Raw genomic sequence first — 14,957 nt, 5'->3', positions numbered from 1 at the left:
TGTCCATAATTCTCATCCCAACCCCCAGTTGCCCACAGCCCCTGCTGCACGTCTAAACAATCCCCACCGGAGGGCACTCCAAGCACTGCCCAGTCTCTCCCCTCTGTCGGCTCCTCTTATGCTTCCATTTCTTTGCCCTGCTGCAGGCCGACTCTGTGACAAAGGGTCAACCAAAGTAACCCCTGCCAAGAGATATTTAACCGAGTGTCATTTCAGGTCACTTGGTGCTTTAACCCAAGTAGAAGAAGGTAAATACCTAGAATTGCTGGGTTATAGGGTAACCTAAGTTTAACATTTTCAGGAACATTTCAGGAACTGCCAAACTGTTTTCCAAAGATGCTGCACCATTTTGTATCCCTACCAGCAATGTATAAGGGTTCTGATTTCTTCACATCCTCATCAACCCTCATTATTATCTGTCTTTTTGATTATAGCCATTCTAGTGTGTGCGAAATGGCATCTAATTGTGGTTTTGATCTGCATTTCCCTAATGACTAATAATGTTGAGCATCTTTTTATGTCCTTATTGGACATTTGTATATCTTTTTTAAAGAAATGTTTATTCAAATCCTTTGTCCATTTTTAATTGGATTATCTGTCTTTTTATTATTGAGTTGTAAGAGTTCTTTATATATTCTGGATATAAGTCCCTTATCAGGTATATGATTGGCAAATATTTTATCCCAGTCTGTGGGTTGCCTTTTTACTTCCTTGGTGGTGCCCTCTGAGGTACAAAAGGTTTTAATTTTGATAAAGTTCAACTTGCCAATCTTCTCTTTTATTGCTTGTGTTTTTGGCATCATGTCTAAGAGATCATTGCCTAATCCAACATCATAAAGATTTATTCCTATGTTCGCTTCATTGGGTTTTATAATTTAAGCTCTTACATTTAGCTTTATGACTCACTGTGAGTTAATTTTTGTTCATTGTGTAAGATAGGGACTCAAATCCATTTTCCTGCATGTGGATATCCAATTATCTCAATATAAATTAGCTTAATGAATGAAAAATTTGATATGACGTGTCTTCAGTGATCGCCAGGCGTCTGGGTTTTTCTTACAGTTCTTATAGGCTAAAGGAAAATGATGAATCTATCAAACTAGTACAGGGCAGAAGAAATCTGCTTTTACCTAACATATTTCTATGGCTTTTAGGGTGGAGGAGAGCGCATTAGAACTGTTGATAAAGTGTGGTGGTGTTTCAGCTACATGAAGCTATGCTAATAATTCTGCTAGTTGCCAAGTGAGGGATGGAGAGGGTTAGAGCATTCCTGGCACCTGTAAATTTGGGAAGAGTAATGCCTCATATGTCGGGGAAGAGTAGACTTCAGTTGCATTGAGAAGACCAGGTAAGGATTAGATAGAGCCCCCAGAGTCCAAATGACTACTGTATAGAGGGCTACAGGGCTCATTTTCATCCCTTACATTTTTCTATCTTAAATTTTCAATAAAATATATTGAGAGTTTTGTCCATATTTAAAATTCATCTCTAGTTTCATAATGGACATAATGAGGGCCCAGTTTATGTGACTGTCCCTATGAACCCTTCCCAGACTCCTCACAAATACCATCTCACTATTTTCTATTCTCCCCTTCTGGGTTTTTTTTGTTTTTTTTTTTTAATTTCTTCTGCTTTTACTGCACTATTTTGGGATTGAGTAGTTTTTTGATTGTTTTTCTTTTCCACTATTAGTTTATTATTTATATCTCTTTTTTAAGTTGTTGCCCTAGAGTTTGTACAATATATATCTTTAACTTAACACAGTTTACATTTATATTTATACCTCTCTCTGTATAGTGTAAGAATCTTACATTATTGAAAATGAATTAATGAATTAATTAACAAAATTTAATGGATTTTTATGGTATTTGCTTTCTAGTCAGTGCTGAAAAATGCACCCCAAAAGGATCCTCTTCTCTGGGGCCTCTGGAGTACCGGAAAACAAAGACCACGACAAGGGAAAACCCTGACGGATGCTGACTCCTCGGGCTGCCCTCCCCATTGGCCTCACGGAACTTGGATGCTGCCATACGCTTCTCAGAACAATTCCTTCACCTCTTTTTCACAAGTGTCACTTCTGCACAGACTGAAAACCATCTTTATGAGGTGAGCGGACAGAAATACAATTAAATTATTTATCATGAGGCACAGCCATATGGCTTGTGTTTAAAGGAACTCAGCTTCTTCCCTTATAAAAAAAAGGAGCTCCAAGAAGAGCTTATTTTCTCTCTCAGAGGGATTTTTTTTCCCTGCGAGGATAAGGAAAGGATCTGGCTTATACAGACCTGGACACAAGGGGAAGAGAAGAAACCACTCCGTCACGAGAGGCCACCCTCTCCCAAGGCCCTTTGCCTCACTTCACTGCAGACCTTCCACCACCCCATCCCATTCCTCCCACATAAGTCCCCACCTTCCTCCACTTTCTCTCTCTGTTCCCCTCCTCCTCCCAGCCAGTCTGCCACGTGGGAGAGGATACCGGATATCCTTCACTTAGACTCTGACTACAGTGAGAAAAGCCAAGCCCTGCACCCGCAAAGGTTAAGACAAAAGGAACTAACACAGCTTAGTACATACTTTAACCTTCCCCAAAAACATATTTCACTCATCCAAATCCCAAGCTATGGTTAGTGGGAAGAAATAAGACACAAGTAACACAGAACCTTTTAAGATCAAGGCTCAGTGGACTTATAGAGAGAAAAAGCAACTCTCTTATTTAGAAATTAAATCCATTCAATGGCTATTAAATCATCCAGGCACCCACATTACCATGTGGTACCATGCCTCTTTCTTTTATCATGAGATAGTATAGATGCTATAAAACAATCAGCAGCCTTCTCTAGAAGGTTTTGCCTTACATTTATTGTTACCCTGCTTATTTGCCATGCCCAGACCTCAGCCCACAGCCTATTAGAGAATCAAAAAGCCAGGCAAGAATGGAAACGACTCTTCACGAGTCCATTCCTTCACATGCCAAGAGCTTTCTCTTGGTGAGATTGCCATGAGGTTACCACAAGAAGTCAAGATGGCTATTGCAAAACTACAGGACAGTAAAATCATAGATTTATTTATTGGCTTTTGAAAGAGTTTAAACCACCTAAGTCACTATTTAATTGCAAATTTCTCATTAGCAGTCTTTCCTCCTTCTGAACGTGGCAGAACCAATGTTGCTCTGTATGAAGATAAACGTTTGGGATGAGGGGAAGTTGTGACTTAACATCTTTTCCATGCTGAACACAAATGTCATCTCTACTACACCTTCATTTTATCAAATAGGTTCAAGATAAGGGCATCAGCCAGCTCCTCCCCCACAGAGTGAAAAAAACAGTTTCCACCCAATGCCCAGGACAATCAGTGTGTATCTGAATTGTGACACAGCACTTAAGCTCTGGCTATTTTTCTCCTGCATGAGTTCTTCAGAAATCCAAATGGCAGCCCCTAAATGGCAAGAGTCATGTCTAATTCAACAATATCCTCCCACCCCTTACCATTTTTCGTATCATAAATACTCAAAAATGATTGCTGAGTGAATGAGCGTGTTCAGGCCTCAAATTCACACCTGTCTGGGTAGGCTCTGCTGGGTCTCTCTTGTAAAAGTCTGCTGTGCTTTACGAAGAAAAAAAGACTTCTGATCCTTAAAGGGACAAGTTAAGACAGCTATGCAACACCTTGGAAGGCATTTAACACTGGGTCTTAGTGTCTGCATCTGTGATACAAAGGGGTGGACCTAGCTGATTTTTTTTTTTTAACTATTTTTATTTTGTTTAGATTGTTTTATTTTACATTTTTTTGCTTGTTTTTATTTTTTATTTTATTTTTTATAATTTTATTACTTTATTTTTTTAAAATTTTTATTGGAGTATGATTTACAATGTTGTGTTAGTTTCAGGTGTACAGCAAAAAGTGAGTCAGTTATACATGTACATATATCCACTCTTTTTTAGATTCTTTTCCCATATAGGCCATTACAGAGTATCGAGTAGAGTTCCCTGTGCTATACAGTAGGTCCTTATTAGTTATCTATTTTATATGTAGTAGTGTGTATATGTCAATCCCAATCTTAGCTGATGTCTTAAATGTGCTTTGGCTCTTTAATTCTGAAAACAAAACATTACAGCACCTCCTACAGGCCAGTAGGAAAACATTCCCACCAGGAAAAGCCACTGTCATATTTTAGCCCCTAATTTCAAAAACCACTCCACAGAAGCCTAAATTAACCATATTTTTGTTTCACTCCAGTTCTAGGAGAAAAGGGAAATATGTTTAGGGATGAGCAAGGCTTCAGACCTTTATTGTATTCCTTCTGCATACATATTCTAGACCTAAACAGAGAAATCGAGTTGAATAGCCCTACAGCAGAGAATACCTCAGTTATCAAGAAAATATTTTAAATTACATAAAGGTAATTCTACCCTATTTTTAAATTAAGAAGGTCCACGATCATGTTAACTTGAAATGACAGTAGAATTTCTTAAATTTCCAGACATGCGTTTCCTAAGTAAATCAGGGTTGGCCTAAATAAAATTCTAGAGAGCACCCTCTAGTGGCAAAAACATGCAATTGCTGAATAGCAGTTTCGTCCTGAGATTGCACACACTGGGCAAATAGTAGCTATCATTTGTTGAGCACTTATTACATTTCAAGGACTGGTCTGGATGTTTTACATGGTAATAAGATAAAGGATTTAATAAAGGCAGTTTTCAATGTCACGGAGAGAACAGGGAGGCTTTTATTTCACAGAGGCCAAGCTACACTTTAAGATTTATTTCACTGTGTTTCTCCCACTCCCCCGTGTATCCCTGAACACTAGGAGGGGCCTCCAGCCTTAGCACATTCTCCTGCGCCTTTATTGCACCTGCTTGGACTTCTTAGCTGTGTGACAAGCTCTATAAGTCATATTTCTCTTTTATTTTCAGCTCAGAGCCCTGAGTTTCAAGTTAGCAAAATGAAGAGAGAAGAGAAAAAAAGGAAGCAACACTTGGAGGAAAAAAAAAAAGAATAAAGGGGGAACAAACACAGCGCAACACTTTATGAAAATCTTCATGAGTCTGGGGATCTTTTAATTCAAAAAAATTACTTAACATCCATGATTCGAGAGGCACTTAAACAGCAAAACATGTATATATATGATTACAATTTATATTTTTCAGTAATCTACATCATCTTCAGGTCTTCTGAGTGTCCTGTGTGTTTCATCCTAGTGAATTTCTGCACTTAGCACTACATCTGATAAAACTGGTGCTCATTCTCAAAGGGGTTTGCTAAATATTACCAATGCCGACTACAAACCTAGACCTACAGGGACAAATATCGTCGTACATTCTAATTATGAATGTTCAGCCCCTTCCTTAAAGAGCCCAAAGTCTCAGCACCCATGCAAAGGTGACCCCTCCACCGAGGCTGCAAATTCTGATGTCTACCAGCTGATCAGTCCCAGCTCTTAGCTGGCTCCATGGGTCCAGATCCTCCAACTTTTTAAAGGACACTAGAGAATGCAGAAACCTCCTAATTTTTAAATTTTGGAAAATTTGAATGTAAACAAGAAAAGAAAACCAGACGCTGTGAGAAACACTGTCGGAGCCAAACAAAGCAGGTTTTCTGCCTAGAGGCGTCCCTCCGGTTGCAATTTTCAGCCTCTGCTCCCAGGACTTTTGAGAACTGATGTTCAAGGCACCCCTAGGGAACGCCTTCTTGATCAGATCCTGAGGACTGTGACGCAGAAACTCCAGAAGGGAAGAGTTGTTGGGTGCTTCTGAGATGCTTTACCATCATGGTACACGTCTTGTCCAGGCAAACAACATATGCTCTTATTCGGTGATTTCCTTATCTGACACTCATTATTTGGATATTCCCACCAGTTTCTAAGAATGTAAGAATTTGCCGTCTATTGTAAAACACTTTTTTTGCTCTTGGTAGTCAACCAGAGTCATCTCTTCTTCTTTGTGGTCATTAAAATCTGACCTTCAGTAAAATCCACACCAGCTTTCTGGATTAGCCTATGATATCTCTAACAGGGATTGTGGACTCTGCAGGAAGACAGAGGCACTAAGACAATGCACACATTTGAAATGGAGTCAATGCGTCATTGCATTTTCAGCAATATGAAGACAGAACTCCCCTATTAAAAGTCTACTTAATCATTTCACATTTTTTACAGTTAACTAAGGAAAACCCACGTGAGTGGGTTTTCATTTGGAAGAAAAATTGCTCTGGGTCCGTGCAGCTTCAGAATTTAAATCGCTGCGGATTTGTATACGTGTCAAATGTGCACCTTTAATAAATTCTATAAGCACTGCCCTCAACTCAAAACTTTCTCGACTACAGAGCTGTCTTACACTGATACAGAGTAGGTATAAAGCCACCTGTACTTGGGTCTTTCAAAGAAAAAAATACATAGGGAACTTTGCACTTTCTAGGAGGAATAGCTAAGAAGTAGATGTCTTTGCGTAAAACAAAGGGCCTTGTTGAAGCTTCAGTAGGAGATCAGGACAGGGAGGATGGGAGGAAACACTAAGGGGACCCATGCAGAACCCTCAGGCCAGCTGCCAGAATGCCAGAGGCCTACTATTACATATACACAATGGGACTTTAAAAAGTTACAGGTTCAGCAGCTTGATGGTTTTCAACAGGATTGTAGGAGCTTTGTTCCCTTTTTACTTGGTTTCTTTAAAAGATGACTGGAATGAGGGCTTTCCGAGACTTGGGGTAGTCCTCAAACATCTTGAGGTAGAATCTAAAAGACAAGAGAGGAATAATTACAAATACAACCAAGCGGTGGTCAACGACTGAGGTTTGATCTGTTTGGAATCCCTGTTACAAATCAGCCTGCAGTTGTTCAGGGTCTGACGCTTCCAGATGGCCATCTATCTATCTTCTTCCTCCCTCCTGCTTCCTATCTCTTGTAGATGCTGAAGCTTCTCATGTTGAGAAATAAACGTAATAGCCAGAGGACAGCAGCGGTGGCCGCACAATAGGATGAGCGCACCTGATGCCACTGGATTATACATGTAAAATTGTTAAAATGGTAAATTTTATGTGATGTGTATTTTACCCAATGAAAAATACATCATAGCCAGAAAGAAGTACTCAGTGGATTCAACTGAGAAATACAGGGAACCAGAGACCCCAAAGAGCATGGGCAACGTTAACCCTAGAGAACTGGTCATGTTCCCAGGAAAAATAGCCCTTCATGAGGCCTGGGAACGCCAAGAAAATGTTACCTTGTATTATGGGTTGAATTGTGTTCCCCCCAAATATATGCTGACGTTCTAACCCCCAGTTCCTGAGAATGTGACCTTATTTTGGAAATAGGGTCGCTGCAAATATAATTTATTAAGATGAGGTCATACTGGAGCAGGGTGGGCCCTTAATCCAATATGACTTGTGTCCTCATGAGAAGGGGAAGAAGAGACACAGAAACAGACACACATGGGAGAAGGCCACGTGAAGACAGAGGCAGGGATTAGAGTGAGGCAGCTATAAGCCATGAACACCAAAGATTGCCGGCCACTTCCAGAAGCTAGGAAGAGACAAGGAAGGATTCTTCCCTCGAGCCTTCAGAGAGAGCGTGGCCCTGCCCACACCTTGATTTCAGACTTCTGCCTTCAGAACAGTAAGAGAATAAATTTCTGTTCTTTAAGCCACTCGGTTTGTGGTCATCTGTTTCGGCAGCCCAGGGAGACTAATACATCTTGTAAAAAGGCTTTCCCTTTAAGTGACCAGGCTGTTCTCTTACCTAGTCGAAGCTGGCAGCTCTCAAGTTATAATTAAGATGGTACACTCTGTTCAAGTACCATAGTTTGAACTGGGGGACAAATACTATTAATATGTCACAGGAGGTGGCTGGTTTTCCGTGCTGTGATTTGAGGTCTGCTGAGCTGCCTCTCACAAACCCCAGTAAGCCCTGTAAAAAGATGCCCTCCGCCCTTCCCTCTGAAGCAGGCTGACATAATAGGACAGGGCCTCAGTTTGGATTTTGCTGTTGTACTAGCTAGAACCCTCTGGTGGGATTGCTATCCCTCCCGTGACCAAGCCCAGCACAGGCCACCCTTCTCAGGGCCCCTCCAACTGCTGGCTGATGCCCTGTCCTCTCCCCGGCCCCTCTGACTCTGGTGGGCAACAGGCCTACCTGAATGGGGGAGAACGATTACACTGACCCCCTTCCAGGCTGGGGACCCTCTGGCACCCTTCCCCACCAAGCAAAGGAAGGGGTAAGAATACGTCATGAGGAGAGTTGCTGTTTCATTCATTTCTCACAGGTCTCTGCATAAATTCCACTCCAAGGAAAAGAACACATTCTTATTTAAACCTTCAAAACTTTGAAATTAATCATTAGCAGGACTAAAACACCTATGCAGGAGTATAAGGGGTTCCTTCAGGGTCCTGGTTCCAAGTCCGTTCTCTCTTTGGGCATCCATCCCCTCTGTCACCAGTAACCACAGGCTTTCTCTTTCCTCCAGCCCCATTTCAGCGAAGGGATCTGACATTTGCCTTTACAGCCTGATAGCAACTTAGTCTGTAACCCTTTCCCTTCCGGTGATACTTTTCCTTAACTCTTTTGTCCTCACCCCATCCCAGGTTCAGGGATAGGGAGGGAGGTAGGAGTTAGTAAAGCTTTAGGCTAGACCCACAGGGGAATGGGTCTAAACCCCTGCAATTCCCAGCATTCCCCAACAGATGGCACAGTCCTGAAACTGCACCACACAAGTACATAATTGTTGACCCTATCTTCCCAGGAAGCCAGCAATGACCTTGGTAATGATTTATGGAGGGTGGAGGTAGAGGAAGGAGGAGAGTACCAAAATAAGCCCTGGTATTACACAGATTCCAAGAAAATAATCCTAGAGTTTCCAGGGCTCTGTGATTACCTGAACAGTTAGCACCAAACCTAGAATTAAAAATAGTAGGCACACTAGGTACAGGGCTAGTACTTTTCCCCAGTGGTTATCCATCCTGGCTGTACCTCAGAATTACCTGTGAAGCTTAGGAAAGTGAAACCTGGGCTCCCACCTATGGAACACACTTGGAGAGATGTGGCGGAAGTGAATTGAAGCACGGAAATGGAATCTACATCTTGTACCTCCTCTTACCTGTAGCCCACTGCCAAACAGCAGCCATTGCCAGATAAGCCTGATAGGAGGGCACAGAGCCTGGGTCAACTAACTCATGTGGACACTGAGTGCTTCTCTCTGGGAAGCCTTCTTCAACAAGGAGGCATGTGGCTTCCCAAGTCACTTTGGTGCTCCTGTCTACCTGGGTTTGTTTTTGCTCATAGGAAGAAAAAAAATTGTTACTGTTACTGTCATCCAGCTAAATTCCAACCTCAGTGAAAATCCAAAAAGTCAGAATTTATCCGTCTGGATAATTGTATCAACCTTACCTTTTAAAAAAATAAAATAAAATCTCTTCGGTGTCTGTATCTGACTCCGTGTGTTAATAAAAGCCTATTTGGAGAAGAAAGCTACGTGGACACTGCCACCTTGATTGAAAAGTTTACCTATGGTGGTGAAAAGCTCTCAGCCCAAGGAAACAAAGTGAGAAAAATGCAAATGCAAGTGCTGGGAGGGACCAAGTGGCCAGGGCATAGCCGATCCATTCAATGATCTCGCCAAGGAAATTGGCTCCAGAAACGTATGTGAACAAGCCACCTGCGTGCAGAAGAATCAACAAGTCAATCATCAGTGCTAGATCATTGCCGCATTAAAACCCCTGTGCTTTGTTCCAAAATACATAAGGGAACCTAGGATGAATGTGGGGCTGGACTGCCTTCAGAGTAATGGGAGTTTGGTGGAATCCTCTTGGGGAGAAGGGAGAACAGCATCAGCATCCTGTAGCCCTCAGAACATCCTGGAATCGTGAGGAGTGGCCCCAACTGCTGGATGAGCTCCATCCAAATCTCCAACAGCTGCTGGACTACTGGTTCCGGACAGGACAAGGATGAGGTGCAGGAGGCTGGGGATTGTTTCGTTCTATTAAGTAACATTTCCAGCTACCACTCACCTTCTCACTCCTTCCCTGGACACCCACACAGCACGTCCACCGCACACAAATTAAAAGAACACAGCACGTGAAAATAATAAAAACCTGAACTGATGTGAGAATTAGTCAGATTCTCCTTTGGCATTTGCCCTCCCACTTCTGCAAAGCAGTACACTCTGTTCAGGTTTAAAGTACAGAGTAGGAGCTGCAGGGGTTTTGCCCTACTGGAGGCTGGTGAAGTCTGTTTCTATTGATTTTAAAGATTTCCTTTTCTATCCAACCTCTATTTCTGACCTCAAAACTGTATCTAGAAATCAACACATTTATAATGTTAGGAAATATATCTACACTCAATATTTCTGCCTCACGCTAAACTGGGAAAGTTTCACCCCAAACAATATTTTCTTTCCATACTTATACAAAGAAAATTTTGTTTTTAAGTCATTATCTAACATAACTTAATAGTTGGGGACTAACTTTGGCAATTTAACTTTTAAGAGCTTTCTCTGCTCTTCTCTATTTTTCTAGTTACTGAATGAAGACAAAAAATCAAAGCCCCTTAAAGTTATCTTCCTTAAGGATGATATTGCATCAGCAGTTCCTGACCTGTAATTCCCCAGGAGGAAACACTGGCCTACTGCAAAGGGTCTGTAAGTAGTCTGTGAATATAGCAAATGGTGTATCTCAACATACAGTATTATTTTTGTTTGATGTAGGTACTGAAAGGATGTTAGCAACATTCAAATTCATTTAAGTGTTACCGAATTCAAAGTAGCTTTGTCATTATTTTTTTAATCAGTGGATATTAGCCTATGCCAACATCATGTCGTAATTCAGTAATTTTTAAATGTAAATAAAGAGTTGCATTTACATCAAAAAGGGTGAGAGCCATTGACCTACACAAATACCCACCTAAAAATGTTGAAGGATGACTTGGACGAATTCACTCCCACCTGCTTATACTTGTCAACCTCACACCTTGGTTACTTGGGAACAGTTAGGACTTCAAATATTCTGCACCTTAATCTCTGAAAATGCACTTGTACTTGTTAGACTTCCCATCCTAATTTTTGATTACGTAAATATGGTTCTCTACACCTTTTAGAACATACGAGTGGCAGGAAATAAACAAATACTACTCCCTGACTACTCACTAGGTAAGTCTAGTGAGACTTATTGAAGAGGACAAATTTGTTGGTCATGCATGATTAGGCTTCATTTGCTAACCTAGGAAGGATGGACACTCCGTACATACGATTGTTAATTTTTTGTGTCAAGTTGACTGGCCATGGGGTGCCCAGATATTTGGTTGACCATTATTTCTGGGTGTGCCCGTGAGGGTGTTTCTGGATAAGATTAACATTTGAATCAACAGACTGAGTGAAGCAGATTGTCCTCCCCAGGGTTGATGGGCATCCAATCCGCTGGAGGCCTGAATAGAACAAAAAACAGGGTAAGGGAGAATTCACTCTCTGTTTTTGAGCTGGGACATTGGTCTTCTCCTGCATTCAGACTGGAACTTACACGGAAGCTCTCCCAGTTCTCAGGCCTTGGGACTCAGACTGGAAATTACACTGCCTACTCTCTGCGGGCTCCACCATGTAGATGGAAGATCATGGGATTTCTCAGCCTCCATAGTCATGTGAGCCAATTCCTCATAATGAATCTCTTTATTTATCAATATCTATATCTATATTCTATTGGTTCTATTTCTCTGGAGAACCCCAGTACAGCACATAATAATCTTACCTACTGCAACTAAGAGGCAGCCTACTTTCACCCTACCCCAAACCCCTCCCTCCCCCCACCTTCAGGGTATTGTGATCATGAACCATCCTGGGGGCTCCTCTCTTGAACTTCCAGGTTCAGATGAGGACTGCAAATGTGCTGTGGGGTAGGATGGGATGTGCAGGAGAAGTCAGGGACATATTGGGATATATTGTGTCATCTGTGCCCTCTCTGCCCCCTGTCCCTTTGTTACTCATAGTGTAATTCCTGAGACAGGCTCTCAAGGAGGAGTGGGAATCTGGAGTGCAGGGGAGACATTACCTTGTGGAATCCTATAGATGATTTCTCCAGGCTTCCTGAGCTGGCGCAATATATAGTCACTATGAATGTTGATTCCCATTCCCAAAATAAATAAGAAGACACCTTGGCAAAGAAGAGGGGGAGAAATTAAAAATGTATCCTGTTTTTCGTGTTTTTCTCACAATCTAAAGTTTTTGTTGTTGTTGTTGTTTTTCTAAAAATGAAGGGAAGGGCATTTGACTTTGAATTTTAAGAATGAAACTAAGGCAAAAAGGGGGGGAGGGGGCAACTAACCCTGGTCCTAAACTTGAATGAAGGGGCTGTGCTGTTTCATAAACCAAAGGGCTGAAAATGCACAGTGTCACGTGATAGAGGCAAGTGGGAAAGGAGAGAGGGAGGCCCTACCATCATGCAATACTTAAATAAGTAAATAAACAAATAAATGAATGAATAAATAGCAAGCTTTCAGCCCATTCACAGATAATCAAACCATGGTCAGTAAACTCAACAGCCAACTCTAATCCCTTCTCCTTTGCCACCCCCACTACAGAGGCTGAGAGACGGTCTTGTGACCTAGTTCTGCCAAGAGGATGTAAAGGGACGTCTTCTGGAGGTTTCCTTGGAAATCTTCTGCTTTTCTGATAAAGGGGGCCAAATGGGACCAGTGCCTCTATGGCTTCCCTCTTCCTTCGTTGCCAGATGCGATGCCTTGAGCTACAGGAAACGTCTTGCAGCCATGAAGTGGCTGTGATGAGGACTAGAAGTAAATATGCTCACAACAGTGGAGCAGAAAGTGCCTGGGACCTTAAGGACACCAGCAAGCAGCTGAAGGAATGCCGAAGCCACCTACCTTCGGACAATCTTGTTAGTAAGAAATATCCATTCTTAATTATTTAAGTCACTAAGAGTTGGGTTTCTGTGACTTATTGCTGAGAGCACTACTGATTGATATACCCACGCTCATGGAAGTAATTGGAGAGCTTGGCACCTAGCAAACTGGTTTCCACCACGGCCAGTTCACACACACACTCCCCTTCCCCATTCACAGGTACAGAAAGGGCCCTGGTCTGAGATGAGGAGAGCTGGGGTCAGGGATGCTATGTATTACATCCCAGTGGGCCCAGAATCACTCACTGTTCCACATAGACGCCCAACCCCAGCTCTCAGCCAAGTGTATTTGTGCTGATCAAAATACATCAGGCAGGGGACTTCCCTGGTGGCGCAGTGGTTAAGAATCTGCCTGCTAGTGCAGGGGACATGGGTTCGATCCCTGGTCTGGGAAGATCCAACATGCCACGGAGCAACTAAGCCTGCAAGCCACAACTACTGAGCCCACATGCTGCAACTATTGAAGCCTGTGCACCTAGAGCCCGTGCTCTGCAACAAGAGAAGGCACCACAATGAGAAGCCCATGCACCACAACAAAGAGTAGCCCCCGTTTGCCGCAACTAGAGAAAGCACACATGCAGCAACGAAGACCCAACGCAGCCAAAAATAAAAATATAATAAAATAAATCTAAAAAAACAAAATACATCAGGCAAAAAGCAAGAACAGTTGAATTAAAAACAGTCACATCTACTCTCACCTCATTTGCTATGATATGAAACAATGATTGATAATGTTGTTTTGTCAAAAGATTATTAGCCTGGAAGAAAGGAAACCTGGGAAGGGACACCGGTGGAGGGAGGACAAGGGGGTGGGAGAGGGAGGGGAGATAGCATGCACAGCAGTGGAAAAGCAGGCACCTTAGATTCGATGTCTGTGTGTCCTTGGACAAGTCACTTAACCTCTCTCAGCCTCAGTTTTCTTATCTGTAAAATGTAGATTCTAACAGTACCTATCTTACAAGGATGGTATGAGACTCATTCATGTGTTGATTCTTTCATTCATTTATTCAGATAACATGTGTTGAGGCCTTACTATGTACCAAGCACTGTCCTAAACACCAGGGATATAGTAGTGAGAAAAACAGTCAAGGTGTCTGTTCTCATAGAGCTTACATTTCAGTGGAGAAACACAGAAATGAATTAAAATAATGAAAAATTTTAAATCACATAATATCACTACAAAGCAGAAAATCAAAGTAGGATAAGGAGATAAGGAGTGAATTGGGGTGGGGAGGAAGTGTCTCTACTTTAGATGAGGTCAATAGGGAAAGCTTTTCTGAAGATCTGGCATCTGTCCTATGATTTGAATAATGAGAATACAAAGATCTGAGGAAGAGCATTCTGGTAGAGGGACTAATAAATGCAAAGGTCCTGAGGCTAGTATAGGTTTAGCATGTCTAAGAAACAGAAGGAAGGTGCTACAGTTAATGCTTTAAGATAGATGGGGGAGGGGTGGCGGGGGGGTGGTAATGAGGAGATGAGAAGAGGATGGTAACTTTCAAAATGCCATCAAGCTCTACAGGATACGGTGAGGAGTGTGGATTTTTAACTGCAACAGGAAGCCGATGGCAGGTTTTAAGCAGGGGAGAATAGGATCTGATGTCAGTTTATTATCATTACAAAAGAAGTATATATGTTTTGTGGAAGATGAAATGCTAATTAGCAGAAAGAAGGAAACCAAGACACTTTGTTCCTACCACCCAGGAACTACCACCATTAAACACTTTGGTGCATGTCCTTCCAGATCTTCATCTTATGTAACATCTAGGCATATTCCAATTTCCTCAAATGTCCCCAGAATACCACTTCTAGCTGGTTCATGTAAACCAACGTCCAATATAGGACCACACCTGACATCTGGTCATTACATCCTTTAAGGCCATTTTCATCTAGCCCAGACCCCTGTCTTTTTTTTTTTTTAGGACACTGACTTCTTAAAAAGACGAGACAGTGGTCCCTCAGAAAGTCCCCCTTTCTAGATAAGACTGGCTTACTTCCTCATGGTGGCATCTAACTTATTTTATTCTTTGTATTTCCTGTAAACTGGCATAAATCATTTTCTTGTG

At 41.9% G+C, this 14,957-nt stretch overlaps 1 protein-coding gene and 1 long non-coding RNA gene across 2 annotated transcripts in view; one reads left to right on the top strand and one right to left on the bottom strand.

Moving 5' to 3' along the window:
* The window catches only part of LOC309611890, a 489,900-nt gene that overhangs the window by 305,006 nt on the left and 169,937 nt on the right, over positions 1-14,957 (top strand). The window lies entirely within an intron of this gene.
* The window catches only part of SRD5A2 (steroid 5 alpha-reductase 2), a 114,071-nt gene continuing 104,138 nt past the window's right edge, over positions 5,025-14,957 (bottom strand). The window contains exons 4-6 of the mRNA XM_082356822.1: positions 12,025-12,126; positions 9,494-9,644; positions 5,025-6,730 (exon numbers count right to left, since the gene is read on the bottom strand). Of these exons, the coding sequence (XP_082212948.1) occupies positions 6,664-6,730; positions 9,494-9,644; positions 12,025-12,126 (320 nt within the window). The 3' untranslated portion in view covers positions 5,025-6,663. The remainder of the gene's footprint in view (positions 6,731-9,493; positions 9,645-12,024; positions 12,127-14,957) is intronic.

The sequence above is a fragment of the Balaenoptera borealis genome, assembly GCF_965194805.1.
Source record: "Balaenoptera borealis genome assembly, chromosome: 15".
Taxonomy (NCBI): domain Eukaryota; kingdom Metazoa; phylum Chordata; class Mammalia; order Artiodactyla; family Balaenopteridae; genus Balaenoptera; species Balaenoptera borealis.
This window is presented reverse-complemented; position numbering and strand designations above follow the sequence as displayed.